General features: G+C 47.6%; 1 protein-coding gene across 1 annotated transcript in view; it reads right to left on the reverse strand.

Moving 5' to 3' along the window:
- WWC3 (WWC family member 3) overlaps positions 1 to 17,182 on the reverse strand; it is a 107,960-nt gene that overhangs the window by 23,334 nt on the left and 67,444 nt on the right. The window contains exons 8-11 of the mRNA XM_068962097.1: positions 16,273 to 16,346; positions 3,841 to 4,083; positions 2,778 to 2,867; positions 1,445 to 2,010 (exon numbers count right to left, since the gene is read on the reverse strand). Of these exons, the coding sequence (XP_068818198.1) occupies positions 1,445 to 2,010; positions 2,778 to 2,867; positions 3,841 to 4,083; positions 16,273 to 16,346 (973 nt within the window). The remainder of the gene's footprint in view (positions 1 to 1,444; positions 2,011 to 2,777; positions 2,868 to 3,840; positions 4,084 to 16,272; positions 16,347 to 17,182) is intronic.

Below are 17,182 nucleotides of genomic sequence, written 5' to 3' on the forward strand. Positions count from 1 at the left end.
GATTGTTTACCGCTGAGCTATCAGGGAAGCCCAATAACCAACATGGTTATACACAAAGAAGAACTGATGGGTAACAGAATGGTGGTGAGTGGAAGAGTTCACAAAGATCACCTCATTTAAGGGCAAGGAAGGTGAGACTTAGCCCCATTCAAAGATGCGCTTGAGGTTACACAGCTAATGAGTCAACAGGACAGGGAATAGGGGCTGGGTCTAAGCTGCTAGTTTGAAGCCACTTCCACTACCTTGGGTTTATACTCACGTTTTCTCTCTCCTTTGCTACTAAAACACGTTAACAGTACAGAACCAGGGTTTCTCAGTCTTGTTACTACAGACACCTTGGCTGGATCATTCTTTGTAGTAGGGACCATGCTGTGGGCTGAAGGATGTTGAGGAGTGCCGCTGGTCTCCACCCACCAGATGCCACTAGTACCACCACCGCCACCAGCCCCTCAGCTATGACAACTGAAAATGTCTTGAGACATAGCCAAGTACCTCTAGGGGCCAAAAACACCCCTGGTTGAGATCCACAGTGCTCTACAAATTATCTACTGTTTGCCTGAATGGAATGTCTGAAAACAGTTTGGCTGTGCAAATGGAAGTTAATTAAATGGGCGGCAGTTTTTTATCTTCTCTAAAAATGAAGTGGGTTCAAATCACTGGAGGTTGGCTCACAAAAGCACATGGGGTCAAGAGAGGGAGGACTGAAGCCCAGGTTCGGCTTTGTGCACCATCCATCAGCCAGAATACCCTCTGAAACAGCAGACTGGTTTTCCACGTGGGCTACATGTTGACAAGCTGAATTGACAGCAACTAGACAGATGAAATTCTCATGGCTACGTGTTTCTTGATCTGAACAGCATCAGAGAAATCGATTTGGTAGCAAGGACTGATGCTCACAGGTATGCCTTTTCACTTCCCCCATGATAGACAAGTACAAGAACAAAGGATAAAGAGTGAAGTTACAGGGCCAAAGGAAGATTTCCGGGGGGCTATAGGCGGACAGCCACCCCCGTGCTTTTCTGAGGCAGGCACGCACAGAAATGCTCCATCTGGGCACACTCCCTGGGAACTTCACTATGGCCCGAGTACTTCTTTATCAGGCTCCCAGTGTGGAGGAACAGGTGGTTCTTATCTTTATTTATAACAACTAACATTCTGAAAACTAGCAAAATATCGGGAAAGACTATGACAGTCTTTCCATGGAAACTTGTCAGTTTCCATGACATTTCAAGGACCAGGGACAAGACAAAAGCAAAAGCACGCAGGCAGAGTGGGCGTGCGGGCTTCCTCATCTGTCATTGAGGACCATCCATCGAGGGTCCTACTAAGCTGAGCACCCCTGAGGCCACAGAAGAGCAGCTGGCCTCCCTGCACATGGCTTCCTCAATGAGCTTGGATCCTCGCCTCCCAGCCCGGGGCACCCATGGGACTCATCGGTAGGTACCTGCAGCTGTGGGAGCAGTGGCCACTTGGGGTCCTCGCTCATGAGATCCTTCCCCGTCCCCGGGGCACCCATGTGGCGGCAGGGCCGCAGCGCCCGGCAGGTCTTCGTCTCCCAGGGCAGCAGCCTGAGCCCGCAGCCTGTCCAGGGCACCCAGGCCTGCCACCTCGAAGCCATCACTGAGCTGGGCCAGGGGCGAGTCTCGAGAGGCTGGGAGGAAGGGCGTGTCCAGGGGAGAGCTGGGAGGGGACAGCGAGGATAGGGAGGACCGCGAAGACAGGGAAGCCAGCGACTGTGGCGTGTCCAGGGAGCGCCTCGGCTTGTGCAGGCCCGGGGCTGCCGCGGTATCCGCCAGGCCCACATCCCGGCCCAGGGAGTCGAAGGGCACGAGGTCGAAGCGCAGGAGCGGGCCGCCCTCGGCATCAGGCTTGTCGTACTGTGGGAGCCCGTAGATGTCGGTGAAACTGACGGAGCTCAGTGAGCCCCGGCTGGAAGCCAGAGAGCCCCGGCTGGAGGCCAGGGAGCCGCGGCTGCTCCCCGAGGACATGGTCAGGGTGCTGGCAGACAGGCTGAAAAGAGAAAAGCAGCCTGGAGCCCATGGCTGGAGCCCACTCGACCCCACCCAAGGCCAGCCTCTGGGAAGCTCCAGGAGCAAAACCCTGCCTCGTGCTCATCAACCTCACCTGTGAGCTGTTTAAGACACCCACTCCCCACCCTTGAGTTCGTGACTATTTCCTTTGTTTCTGTGCATGTCAGTAGAGAACACAGGTTAACATCCAGGACTCTTGCCCGAGTTTAAGTTCCAGCTCACACTCAGACTAGCTGAAGGTAGTTTTTGGTCAAGGGCTTTTTGACCTTTCTGAGCCACACACTTTCTTGGGTGGGGAGTGCTGTGATGAGAACAGTTCCCGCCTCAAGGCACTCTTAGGAGGGGAACTGAGCAAATAATACACAGAAAGCCCTTTACACCAATACAGTTAAGTACTTGAACTCCAGACCTATTACTGAGCATCCACATCTTAAAGATATTTGTGCCTTAAAGAAATAAAAATGTATGTGTGCATATATGTACATGAAAATATATGGTTTCTGATGCTGTGAGCTACAAAATCCTTGGGCAAATCTGAGTTATTCTGAAGTCCCACTTGGTGATCTCCTCAGTGTCCTTGGATCATATATGATACGAGCAGCTCCTCTTAAAAAATATCATGTATCCACTTTTCTGTCCTGTGTTTACAACCACTTCAGGTTCTTAGTTCTGGGAGAGAAAACCAAGCTAAAGGGCATTGTGAAGCTCATGACCACATCATTACAAGATGATAATCAAGCTACTCACCTTTGTAACTGGGACTGGAGATAGGACGTGAGGCGGGTGGCTTCTTCCAGCTGCATCAGGAGACAGTTTCTTTTTTCCTGAAGCAGAATCCTACAGGTATGAAAACAGTCCACTGGTGGATTTCAAAGATAGCAAGTATATTTTCCTAACAAGAAATGCAACTATTAATTAATTCCCCGGAACTGACTGAGGTTTGAATGACTAAATTCTAAAAAGCACATCCAGGTCATAAACACCAAGATAACAGAGATGTGCGTTGTTTTGCTTGAAAATGTACCACCAGCCCCCTGAACAGCGCCTGATACACTGGGTGGGTAGGCAGATAGATAGATGGGTGAGTGGATGGATGGATGGATGAGTGGATAGATGGGTGGATAGAAGGATGGATAAATCAATGGGTGGGTAGCTGCATGGACTGATGGATACAGGGGTGGGAGGATGGCAGGCTGATAGATGGATGAGTGAACAGCAGTTTGGATGGACAACAGTAGATAAGAAGATGGGCATAAAGATGGGAGGATGGGTGTGGGTAGATGAACAGATAGATGGAGAGTAGACTAGAAGATGGATACAAATGCCCAGCATGCCATAATCTACTGCAATTCCCTGGAACAAATCAGAGTCCCTCATTTTTAAGCCCTCTTCCAGGCAAAACCATATGAAATTCTAACATCCACAGAATTCAAAGATCAAGCCCAAAATAAAAAAGCCACTGCCCAAGTGTGGGAGGTAGTTTTCTCTCTACTTTTTCCTATGGGGTGGGTAAGGACAATGTCCTGAAAATACAGGGGCAGGGCACCCGGCACCTGCAGCGGGAGCAGGCAGGGTCTAAGTCATGGGTTCCCTGGTCTTCTTCCCTCCTCTATCCCCTTCTCGACCGTCTCCCACTTGTGAACAGGGACCAGGAGTCTTGGAGCCCTGAGTAGAGCTGGGACCCCTGGAGGACAGGCAGGTACATGCTCCTTCCACCTTCCACCAGGCAGTAGCTGCCGGAGGAATCAGTGACCATGTGCAGTCGTGCAATCTGGCTTTGCCAGCCGCTCCTCCGGCGCTACCTGCCCACCTTTCGGTGGCGCCCTGCATGGACGTGGCCCGGGCGCGCTGGATCTCCTCCTCCAGGCGCCGCCGCTCCTCTTCCAGTCTCACCACGTCCTCTGCCGGCCGCCTCTGCTGGATGATGAGCTGTAGCTCTTGAAGCAGGGCCTCCTTCTCCTTGACGAGCTGCAGCCGGTCCCTGTCAGCCTCAGCCAGGCCCGGCCACGACTCGCTCTCCAGCTGGGCCAGCTGCTGCTGGATGTTCGAGACTCTGCAGGAAAGGGACATGGGAAGATCCACGAACTTGATGAAACACACGTGTCTTCACACAGTCTCAGCACCGTCACACAGATTCTAGAAACTCACGCTGACCAATAGCGGAATGACTGCACTGAGTCAACCTCACATGGCACAAATAAGGGATCTGGAAGTGAGGTGGAATGAACCTGATGTGGAAACCCTTTGTATCATCTGCCCTGGCCTATGACATTTGGGATGACAGTAAGGATGTTTGTTGCAGGGCTTCCCAGGTGGCTCAGTGGTAAAGAATCACCTGCCATTGCGGGAGACCTGGGTTTGATCCCTGGGTTGGGAAGATTCCCCGGAGGAGTGCATGGCAACCCGCTCCAGTATTTTTGCCTGAAGAGTCTCATGGACAGAGGAGCCTGGCGGGCTACAGTCCCTGGGGTCACAGAGTTGGATATGACTGAAGCAACTGAGCACACACGCATGTTTGTTTCAAAAAGACCCCGATTCACCCACATGCCTGGCGTTGCTTCCTATATGTGCTGTTTTGGAACAAGACAGAGCCGGCTCATTTCTCTCCACACCCCCTCCCTTATCAGTAGCTGAACACCGTGCTAGACGCACGAGAGATGCTTCCAGCTGCCTGCCTTCTCTGTGCGCCTAGCTGCAGAGCCCACCTTGAGAAAACCCAGAAGAGAATCACAGCCCTCATGGGATCCTCAAGAGTGCTGGAGGCCTTGACCATGAAGGATATTCAAAATGCCTGGCAGAGAGCAGGTACTCAACCAAAGCTAAACATGTGAAACGGAGAATGAACACACCAGCAAGTATATGAAAGAATGGGAGTCAAGTCGCAGTGAGCCTGGATGTGATGCAGGGTACCCCTTAAGCTGCAGAAATACAGCTCTTGTCACCACCACCCTATGCACCCAAATGGCCCACGGGCCCACTGGGCAGACAGACTAGTGTCCTGAAGTTGTGCTGAAGGCAGAGGAAGTGAAAGACACGTGGCCCGTGTTTTTAGAGCATCCCTAAAAGCAGGAGCATGATGTTTTAAGCCCTTTATGTTTATATGTGGCTCAAGATGGGGGTGGCTTCTGGGCAGAGAGAAGGATTTGCAGACCTGACCAGAAGCCAGCCGTGTGCCGGACAGAGGTTGGCACATGGGCCCAAAACTAAATCCAATGACTTCTCTGAGGTCACAGAGAGCTGTGAGGGTAGGGAAGTGGCAGGTGCACTCAGTCCGCTAGCCTCAAGACAGTGGTTCTCAAAGTGGGGTCCCTGAGTCAGCCTCAGTATCACCTGGGAGCTCGTTACAAATGCATACTTCAGGTACCACCCCAGATCTGCTGAACACCATGCTCTGCAGATGGAGTGGGGCAACCCAGGTTTTGACAAGCCGTCCTAGGTGCTTCTTGCCAAGTGTGACACCCACTGCTTTTCAGGCACCCCAGCCTGGTCTGGAGAATGCGAACTGTCCTTGGAGCTTAGGGCTTCCATCAGGCAGGGATAGGATGATCCTCTCTAAAATGAGAAAGGCACGAGTACTTCTGAGACTGTCCCATTTGGTGCTCAGGACACATATCGTGAATCGAAGCTGGTGTCCTCGCTGGGTCCAAACTTCAGAATCCGTCCCAACACTGTGCTTCCTCGCAGATACTGACAGTCAGCTGGCATTGGCCCATGTGTTAAGGGCTGTGGGATATCCCTGTACCAGTCTGAGCTGCTCCTGAACTAGACATGAGCATGAGATTAGTCAGTCTGACAAAAGGACTGGCCAAGGCCCCTTCTTCAAGGGAAGAAGCTGAAGCTCCAACACTTTGGCCACCTGATGCAAAAAGCCAACTCATTGGAAAAGACCCTGATGCTGGGAAAGATTGAGGGCAGGAGGAGAAGGGGACCACAGACAGAGGGTGAGATAGTTGGATGGGGTCATTGATTCCATGGATGTGAGTTTGAACAAGCTCCAGGAGATGGTGAAGGACAGGGAAGCCTGGCGTGCTACAGTCCACGGGGTCACAAAGAGTCAGACATGGCTGAGCGACTGAACAACAACAACAACCTTCTTCAAGCACCAAACCAATTAGAAAATCCACAGTCATGAAAAGAAAAGCGTATACAAGTCATAGTTTAAATGTGCGCGTTTTACTCAAGCCCAATTCCCCAAGAAGGTAAAGAAAATAGCTGAATGTCAGTAGCTTTATTAGGCAAATTCTTTTCTAACATAAGACCAATTTCCTGCAAATGTGTTGGAAAATGGTGCCAAACCATGTCACTGAAAAAACTAATGACAGATGCAGCTCAACAGGGTTAGGAATCCAACTGAGCTTAAGCATCTACCTCTCTCTAATTAGTGTAATTAAAATTTATGGCAGTCATATAACTGAAGCCCAAGGAAGCACTCCAAGCAGACCCATAAATTAGCACCAAATCAGACATTAGACCCAGCAAAATTTTTGGAACATTCTACTGTAGATCAAGCCAAGTCAAAGGTAAGGAATAAATATAGAAGAGATGTACAAAGAGCAAATCCATTGGGTCCTCATAATTTTTCATTTCAATGTACATAGGAAAGCCTATTTGAGCCCAAGTAAAGTTAGCAGTGTTACCTGGTCATATATAATAATAATTCTCATACTACAAGCACACATATTTTTAAAAGCACTCCTTTTGAGTTTTCTGAAGTTAACATGTGAGGAGATCAAGATTCCATTTGCATTGGCCAGCTCCAGGCTAGCCACCACTGCACGGGGATTCAAGTTGCTGAGGGTGGATGGAGATCCAATCCTAGATAATCCTGCTTTTTCCAGGAAAATCTCAAGTGACTCAGTCGTGTCCAACTCTTTGAGGCCCCGTGGACGGTAGCCCGCCAGACTCCTCTGTCCATGGGATTCTCCAGGCAAGAATACTAGAGTGGGTTGCCATTTCCTTCTCCAGGGGATCTTCCCAACACAGGGATAGAATTCATGTCTCCTGCATTGCAGGCAGATTCTTTACCATCTGAGCCACCAGGGAAGCCCCCAAGTAATATCCACTATCAGAACAAAGAATAAAGAAAAAACTGTAGTACAAGAGGAAAGAGAGGCAAAGGGCAGATTTCCAAAGGTCTGCCCACTGTGAGCATAAAAGAAACAGTACAGTGACCAGGATTAAACAGTGTACTGTAACTTTCCAGAGCTCAAAAGAAAAAGCTGTATGGACATATGGTGAGGGGTGACTCCTGTAGCAGAAACAATTTGGGTGAAGCTGACTTAATGTAGCCCACCTGGAAAGGTTGTTTGGGCTGTTCTGAGCACTAGATGAGCACACTGTGCTTAAGAACAAGGTTTATTGCTTTTTTAAAAAAAAGTAATTGAATTTCATAGCACTGCAAATCACTGCAGAGCTCCCTATGAATCTAGAGGAATACTGGCATATATTGTGTGTGTTAGTCACTCAGTCACGTTTGACTCTTTGCAACCCCATGGGCTGTAGCCACCAGGCTCCTCTGTCCATGGAACTCTCCAGGCAAGAACACTGGAGTGGGTTGCCCTTCCCTTCTCCAGGGGATATTCCCGAACCAGGAATCAAACCCAGGTTTCCTGCATTGCAGGCAGATTCTTTACTGTCTGAGCCACAAGGGAAGCTGACTGGAATAGACTAGAAAGTGTAATTTCTTTCTCTAGATCCATAATCTGGAGTTAGACATTTGGGGGTCTGCTCTTAGCCAGGCTGAGAGAAGCATGTGTCTGTCTGTGTGTACCAGGAACCAAGAATGCTAGAATTCTTTCTTGCACAAGTGGTGTCTTGAATGTTTGCCACAGAAGAGGCAGGATGGGTTTACCTTTAAAATAAGCCTTGTGTACCATGCTGCTGGTCCAGAAAAGAGCATCTGCAAGGCGGACCCTTCCTGTGTTAGGATTATTGGATCCAAGAGAGCTTCTACCTCAGGCTAAATAACAAATGTACAGTTCTGATGTCCCTTCTATATCCACACCCAGTAGCTGATATGCAGTGCGGAATTGGAATCCCACTCTTGCAAACACCATCATTCCAATTCCAGAAAATAAAGGGAAAACCGTTTCCAGAAAGGCTATTTCCTACCATATTCTCTCAGTGAAATGAAACATAAGGAAACAAAGCGAGGTCACAATTAAAATTTGCAAAAAAAGAAACTTTTCCAAGTCCCCCCCCCTTTTTTTTTGGCTGCACCATGTGGCTTGTGGGATCTTAATTCCCCAATCAGGGATTGAACACGGGACCATGGCAGTGAGAGCACACAACCCTAACTACTGGACTGCTAGGGAACTGCCCAAGTTCATTTTCAAAGAGAATCAAGATCAACTTAAAACTGGCGAGGGTTTGTTTTTTCCCTGAGAGTCAGCTGAATTTACTGATTTTTATTTTTGATAGGTAACCCCTTTAATAGCCTATATATATCCTCTCATAAATGTCTTTTAAAGGCTTTAAGACACACGTCCCTGTGCACAGAATAGTCAAGAAATGAAAGCAAGTTCTCAGTCAAGCACTCCAGTCTCATGTTTATCATGTGATTTCTAAATTTCACCCCTTAAACAGGCCTAATGTAGACAGAAGTCAAATATGAATCATTTTTCCCTTACTATTTTTGCCCAAACACCTTTTCTGTTACAACCCGGGCACCATTAAACCATGAATGGAAACCTGCATTTATGTGGCAGAAACTGCTCGGACCCTTACGATTCATGTGGAAATCTTAAATATGACTTGCATTTTGCAAAGAAGAAAATGTGCTTTTAATATTGCATAGTTTACATATTCAGAGTAATCTCCAGTTCTTTGACTTTATATCTCAACTCTGGGATCTATGATACAATTTTGCACGTTTCTAAAATACTGCCACTTCCTGGAACAGAAATGGAACTCCAGGCCAACCACAACCCTGACTCAGGGTGAGGGACATGACGGACCCAATGCCACGTTCTAGGACATGGTGCCAGGTTAGAGTCTCGTGCCTTCAGATGTCAATTACAGCTGTAGACTTGATGCTTTTTATGTTTTCTCTCTTTAGTTTTCTTTCTGCAAATATATATTTAAATGGAAATCAAAAGTCCACCACAGTCTCATCTGAGATCTGAGTCATATGGACAGTGAAATCACTTTACCTCAATGAACTAAATATTGGTCAACTAGTATCTATTCAGCTCAAGTCTTTACACTGGAAACTCATGGAGTCTGACTCTAGACCATGTGGCATAAGAAGGGCCTACGTTCCCTGGTGGGCTCGTGGTTGGGAATCTGCCTGCCAAGGCAGGGGTCACGGGTTTCATCCCTGGTCCAGGAAGGTCACACGTGCTGTGGAGCAACTAAGGCTGTGTGCTACAACTACTGAGCCTGTGTACCTAGAGAGCCTGTGCTCTGGAACAGGAGAAGCCACCAGGAGAAGCCCATGCACCTCAGCAAAGAGTAGCCCCCCTCGCCACAACTAGAGAAAAAGCCCATGCAGCAGCCAAGACCCAGCTCAGCCAAAAATAAATAATCTTTTTAAAATTTATAAAAAAAAAAAGATGGGCCTACAAATACCCCAGCACCCCTCTCTGCCCTCACATCTTGTCCCCTCTGAACAAACAAAGCTTCAGAATGACTTCTTTAAATGGAAAGCAGATGGTCTCCAGGTTTCTTTCTCTTGGCCTGTTTCCTTTGTCTCTCACGGCCGTGCCCCACTCCCAAACCCAGATACACCGTCACTGGAGAACTGAAGGGAAAATCCAAGGGACTGATCGAATTCAGCTGGAATCCTAACGCTCCATCAGCGACGGCACAGGACCCGTCCTGGCAACAAACAATGAGACGCAGAGACACAGGCCAGGCCAAATGTTTTGTTCCTATCAGGACGGCAAGTGTTTCTATGGAAACAGCTACAGTTTGTGCACAGTTCTGGAACAAGCACTCTTAGGTTAAAAATAAGGAGACATCTGCGTCATCAGGATTGCTTCAAGAAGACTTGTTCCTCCAAACTGGCTTTGAAAATTTCTTTCAAGTTTTTAACCAATAGTGTGAAAATACTCCTATCATAAGGTCTGCCTTGGGAACCAAAGTGATGTTCCTGAAGGAAAAAGAAGAAACAGTTGTTGGAATATATTTTACATGACCTAGAGGGCTTCCCAAGTGGTAAAGAATCCACCTGCCAATGCAGGAAACACAAGAGACAAAGAATCGATCCCTGGGCCGGAAAGATTCCCTTGAAGGAGGAAATGGCAACCCACCCCAGTATCCTTGCCTGGAGAATCCCATGGACAGAAGAGCCTGGTGGGCTACAGTCCATGGGTTGCAAAGAGTCAGACACGACTGAGTGACTGGGCAGACATGACCCAGAGTTGAAAATAAAACTAGTCACCATGACAGTGGTGGTCTGGTCTAGAGAATTCTCTAGAAATCATACCATCATTTGGAATTATGAGTTCCACTTCTATAAACTTCCTTTAAATCTGAAGAGACATGAAATCTCTCATTGTTCAGAACATTTATTGTCTTTTGATGATTTTCCAGGTCTGAGAAAGAATCTCGAATCTAGATATACAAGGAAATACATCAAGGCATCAGCTTTTCCTCATTTAGAAGTGGCAAAGCCCAGGAAATTTTACAGAGGGGAAGGAAGCTAATCTTCGTGGGGTGCAGCCTGGCAACAAGAGGAATGCCTCAAGGATGTTTTCAAGCAGGTGAAGCTCCAATGAAAGCACCGAACTATCAAATATCAAGATCCACAGCCTAAGTGATCCTCGACCATAAAGCAAGCCTCAGAGAACTCTCTCTGGGGTTGTTCTGCCCTGCCCCCTTAGAAACTTGCAATTATACAACTCTGCCCTGATCCCTGCGCCCCCTTGATTGAGAAAGCTTTCCTCAACACATGGGCAGCGGGAATTCCAACATCCCTCAGGGCCCAGCTCCAAAGCTGTTTTTTCCAACACCCAAGAGGAGGATTCATGACGGGGTGGTCCATGACCACAAGCCCTTCTGAATGACCACGAAAGCCCAGGAACCACACACTGAGCTGGGAGCAATGATGTGTCATGTGAACACAATTTCTGAAATGAACAGACCATGACCCGCCTCCATGAGATCCTGAAGGGCATGCGTGTCTAAAGGCCTTTTCTTCTTGTAAATCCAGGGGAATTAGCCCAAGGCTCATACCAGGATGAGGGTTTTGGGGGCAGGAGCCAGGAGCAAAGCAGCTGACCTGGCGCTGACCTGGGTCCAAGAATTCCTTCCACCCGCCTGTTCATAGGGGTGAAGGTCAAAGAGCATGTGTGATCTAAGGGGACCTCTGTTTACTCTCAGTAAATATTCACCAGACACTTAGTTTCTGGAATTATAGTCATGAGCTAACTGGATAAAAATTTCTGCCCTCATGAGGCTTCCATTCTTGCAGGGAAAAACAAACAGTAGAAAAAGCAAACACATAAAATATGGGCTCCCCAGGTGGTGCTAGTGGTAAAGAACCCGCCTGCCAATGCAGAAGACACAAGAGATGCAGATTCGATCCCTGGGTTGGGAAGATCCTGGGGAGGAGAGGCATGGCAACCCACTCCAGTATTCTTGCCTGGAAAATCCCATGAACAGAGGAACCTGGCGGGCTGCAGCCCATGGGATCCCAAAGAGTTGGACATGACGGAAGAGACTTAACAGGCACATGCATAAAGTATAGAGCAGGTTAGCTGGTTACATTTGCTGGGAGAATCAGGGTAATGGGGTGGTGGATGGGAGTGATCCTTTATTCAGAATGATGAGAAAAGTGTCTCTGACAGTGAGCAGAAGGAGAGCAGAGGCCACATGACCCTTTGAGGCCAAGCATCCCATTGCAGGCAGAGGAAACAGCAGGGGCCAAGGGTACTGTGTTACTTGCCTTGCATTTCTGTAACAAATGATCACAAACTTGGGAGGCTTACAACAACACATATCATTACCTTACAGTCCCATCCAAGTACTAACCAGGCCCGACTCTGCTTAGCTTCCAAGATCAGATGAGATCGGGCACATTTGGGGTGGTATGGCTGTAGACCTTACAATTCCAGATGACAGAAGTCAACAATGAGTGACAGGACTGTGATTCTTCTGGGGCCTCAACGGAAGAATATATTTTACAGCAGTTTCTAGGGGCTGCTCACTTTCCTTGGCTCACGGGCCTGCATCACTCTGATCTCGGCATCCATCCTCACATCTCCTTCTCTGCTTCTCCCTCTTCTAAGGACCCTTGGGATTACACTGAGCCTATCGAGGTAATCCCTGGTGACTCAGATGGTAAAGAATCTACCTGGGATGTGGAGACCCAGGTCCAAACCCGGGGTCGGGAAGATCCCCTGAAGAAGGACATGGCAACCCACTCCAGTATTCTTGCCTGGCTAATCCTATGAACAGAGAAGCCCGGTGAGCTACAGTCCATGGGGTCACAAAGAGACGGACACAACTGAGTGACTAAATGGCTACCATCAAGGTGATCTAGCATCATCTCCCCACCCCCAGATCTCTAACTTGAGGCCATCTGCAAAGCTCCTTCTGCCAAGGAAGATAACAGAGTCATGGGTTCTAGGAATTAGGATATGGACATCTCAGGGGCCATTACTGTGCCAACCTCCAGCACTAAACCAGGAGTGTGCCTGACAGGTGTTAGGCCCAATGTGTGTGAGGAACACTGAGGGAGCCAGCATGGCTGGAACAGGCTAATGCCTTGAGTCAGTGGAAGACTTGTCCTTGGGTCTTGCCACACACAGTAGGAATTTCAGAGCAAGGTAAGAAGCCGAAGAGTCAGATTTTTTGATGGCAGCAAGAAACTCTGGGCCATCTGAGTCTTTGCTGGGGGGACTGTCCTGGGTATTGTGGGGTGTTGAGCAATATCCTTGGGGTCCCCACATGGGATGCCAGAAGTGCCCTCTCTCCAGTCACGAGAACCAAAAACATCCCCTGGGGGGCCACCCCCATCCCTTAGGGGCTGATGGAATCTAACATGTTGTGAAAGGAGTGCTTGTCTGCAAAAACAATTCGGACCTGGCAATTTAAATAACTGAAAGTATGCTGATCTGCACCATCAGTACACCATTCCCTGCAACCTTCACCAGGGAAGGACGTGACAACTCACAGAATGTGTTTGTCCACGACTCCAAAAAAATGTACAAAAAATGATGGTATTTAACCAGGATGAGGAGACACAGAAATCAGGGCTCTCCATTGCTACTGATGGCAGGGTAAAGCATATAGGTCATTTTGGAAGACAATTCGGTGGGACCGATCAGAACTTCCAACATAAAGGTCTTTAGACCCATATGTTTCCTTGCTAAGTATCTGTCCAAGGAAACAGGTATTCCTGCAAGGCTGGGGCCTATACATAGATGTGCACTATTTGTGGAAAAAAAAAAAAAAAAACTGGAATCATCGAGATGTCCATCCAGAGAGGATGGTTGTAATCATTAGAAAAGCTATGCATCATATACTAGATTTAACTACATTGAGCTTCATTTACTTAAATGTTTACATAAAACCTGGAAGGTTTCACACCAAATCATTAATGGTGGGAGGTAGGATTAGAGAGGAAGTTAAGATGGGAGGTCTCTATTGATTGCATCTTTGACAAAAGCAATGTATCCATGTATTATTTATGTAATAAAAACAAGCAGGAAAACACACAGGTATATATATGCTAAATCGTGTCCGACTCTGTGACCCCATGGACTGTAGCCCGCCAGGCTCCTCTGTCCATGAGATTCTACAGGCAAGAATCCTGGAGTGGGTTGCCATGCCCTCCTACAGGGGATCTTCCCAACCCAGGGATCAAACCCAGGTCTCCTGCACTGCAAGCAGATTCTTTACTGTCTGAGTCACCAGGGAAGCCCTATATATACACACAAATAAATGCAAGCATACATATGTTACACGTGTACATAGACATACAAGCAGATTTGTACATGCTTCTGGACCCTGTGTGTCTATACATATAGGCAGTGTGCGTGCACGCAGGCGCACACCCTGCAGGTACTATCTGGGGTCATCTCCACCCCCAGGCAGACTCACTGAGGTCCTCACAATGTCTGCTAGCTGTGGGGGAGTTTATATGTCCTTATGGCCTCACATAAACCATGCCACGTCTGTGAACAGGGCAGGTGCTAGTCAGAAGTACAGTCTCCCAGACCCCCATCCAACCCCTGGCAGCTTCTCTGCCAATGGCTGCCGGGTGTGGAGGAAGCTGCTGGGGTTGCCCATATGGAAATGAGGCAGATGTGGACCTGCTGAGACAGCACAATCCTCTAGCACTAGTGACATGGGGGCCGGAGTGTTCTCTGGTCTCTCCCCACTTGATGCCATTGGTGCCTCCCCTAGAGCTATGACAACTACTGACATCTGTAAATGTAGCCAGAAGCCCACTGGGGGTGGGGGGAGTCCCACCATTGCACCCCTCCCTCACTCCCTGCTCCAGTGGGAACCACTATTCTAGTGGGAAAGAACAACTGTGAGCCAACCTGACACGTCCTTACAATGAATCTTGGATCTCTAAATGCGTCCAAGGCAGCTCAGAAAGGCACTCTGGAGAAGCCCCTACTTTCCTACAAAGGTCGACGCACTGGGGACAGGACCCTCCTCTGCAACTGCAGTGCCTTTCCTAACAAGGTTCTGGTGACCCTGAGATACTCCTCCCCTTTAAAAGATACTGATGCAGTACAGTGTCCTCCCTTGAAGAATGCTCTGAAATCCTGGACTTTCCGCCCAAATGTTATTATCTCGATATTTAAAAGATTACTCACTCTGTATCAACCTCATCTCTAGAAAACCAAAATATCCCTTGCAATGGCTGGTAAATGTCACAGCCAAACAGTAACAATTACGTTAAGTACAGCACCCAACAAGTTTCTGTGGTTTAATACAATGCAGCGAATTCCAACACCCACACGGTGCAGCAGAAACATGCAAGGAGCAGAGGACTACTGAGACAATATTCTCAATATTGAGACAACAGCGTCGGACAAACGCCACCAGCAAGCTCCAGAGAGTGGATGCCTGAGGCCAGGGAAGTGGTCCACGGGGAAGTGCAGTGCCCCCTTTGAGGATATCACTGCATCCTGCAGAGCAAGAGCCAGAAGGATCGGGCAGAGGGGCTCGGAGCAGAGGCTGGGTCATCTCCAGCCGGCCCTCCAGCAGGGAGTCAGATGATCTGGTTTTGATGCTATTTTTACATTTGCTAAAAAGGCCATGAAGCGGATTTCCAGACATCCCTGAATGATACAGCATACTGACCAAACCCAACTATTTAGCTTCCAGAACGGACGCCCTCGACCTGCTTGGCATTCGCTCCTCTTCCTCCATTCCCCGCATAGCAGTTCATATGTGACTAAAGAAACTTCTTGAAAAAGACAGGCACCATGGCTTTCTGAAGCCCAGATTTTGGAATAGCTTGAATTTAAGACTCTTTTCAGAAGGCACAAGAGAGATTGATTCACTAAGCCCATGCACCATAACTACTGAATCCATGTGCCACAACTAGAGAGAAGCCTGTGCACCGCCACTAAGACCCGACACAGCCCAATAAAATAAATTTAAACAAAACACTGCCTGCGAGGGTAACAGCCCACCTGGTGGTGCTGCCCGTGCATCCTGGCTGAGACCGGGAGGGAGGGACAGAGAGGAGGGAGAGATACATTTTGAAACACACAAACAAGGTCAAGTCTCAGTTCACAGAAGGCAGGTAACCTACAACACAGGTTAACAGACACGATTGTGTTTCAGTTCTCTGTCAGAATGACATAGATTAGGTACTGCTGTCACTCATGGACCTAATCCTTATTAAACTGTCTTTGAACCAAGATACATGGCTCTTGTTGTTAATCTATAAAATGAGACGCCACATATATTAAAAAAAAAAACAGTTATGCTTAAGCTGTTCTGAGGGACTGATGCTCAGTTAGAAGGCAGGGAAGGAGGGAGTTCTGAATTCCCTGAGAGGATAAAGAGAGCCCGAAAAGTCTCTATTTTTATTATATCCCATCTTTATAACTGTTTGCAATATTGAGAAGTTCCCATTTTAAATGCATGTGAAATTCTGTCACATGCGTTCCAAAGCTACACGTAAACTGAAGAGTCTTAATTCTATACTCTGTCAGACATTGCTTTCTGGTAAGATGTGGATAAATCACACATTGAAACTCCATAAAACCTCTTCCCACAGGAGAAAGGAAATAAGGAGAAGGCAAGGTTTGAAAAAGGAGCTTCTTACCTCTTTCTGGCTTCCTCATACTGCCAGTTAAGCCTGACTCGATCCACAAGCCTTGTTTTATCATCAAAGATGAACTTTTTGGAACAGAAGGAAGATAAACAAGGGGGGAGACATGTTAAAAACCCATTTTCAAAAGAGAAAACTCACTTAAACTTCCAGCACCAGTGAAGAATATTTTAATTCACCTTCTAATTTCCATTTTTCAAAGGTCTGGAAGGAAACACACCAATAACAGCTGCCACCTCTGGTCATCGGGAGTTGGGAATGCGACTGGTAAGACTTTGGTTGTTCCAACACTGGCGGATTTTTTTTTTTAAATAGTGGAAGTACACTTGTCTATTTTGTAATTCCCACAGCAAATTAAGTTTGAAAAGAAATAGAGAATTCCTCAAAGTTGATATAAACACACAAAAAAATTCATCCCAACTTGTGTAGTACATGCATGCTGTGACGAAGCAAGCTGCTGTTCTGGAGAGGTTCATACAGTAAGGAATAGAAGCTCTCAGTCCAATAATCAGTGAGGAACTGAATCCTGCCAACAATCATATAAGCCTGGAAGTAAACCCTTCCCAATCAAGCTTTCTGATGAGACTGCAACTCTAGCTAATACCTTGATTACAGTTTCCTGAGAGCCCCTGAAGCAGAAGATGAAGCACAGTTTCCTGATCCACAGTATACAAGTGTGAGATAATAAATGTGTGCTGTTTTCAAATGCTAGGTTTCAGGGGTGTTTTGCTATGCAGCAATAGCTAACTAATACAGTTAAAGCCTTTTGATATATTTTTCAATAACAAGATGTAGTAGAAAGCACAGGGGTTTAGGGATCAGAGTTGCTGATTCAAACCCAGATCTGCCTCTCCCTGGCTACATAACCTTAGGTAACCTGGTACCTGGACCCTCTCAGCTGACA

This window comes from Capricornis sumatraensis, chromosome X, assembly GCF_032405125.1.
Source record: "Capricornis sumatraensis isolate serow.1 chromosome X, serow.2, whole genome shotgun sequence".
Lineage (NCBI taxonomy): Eukaryota > Metazoa > Chordata > Mammalia > Artiodactyla > Bovidae > Capricornis > Capricornis sumatraensis.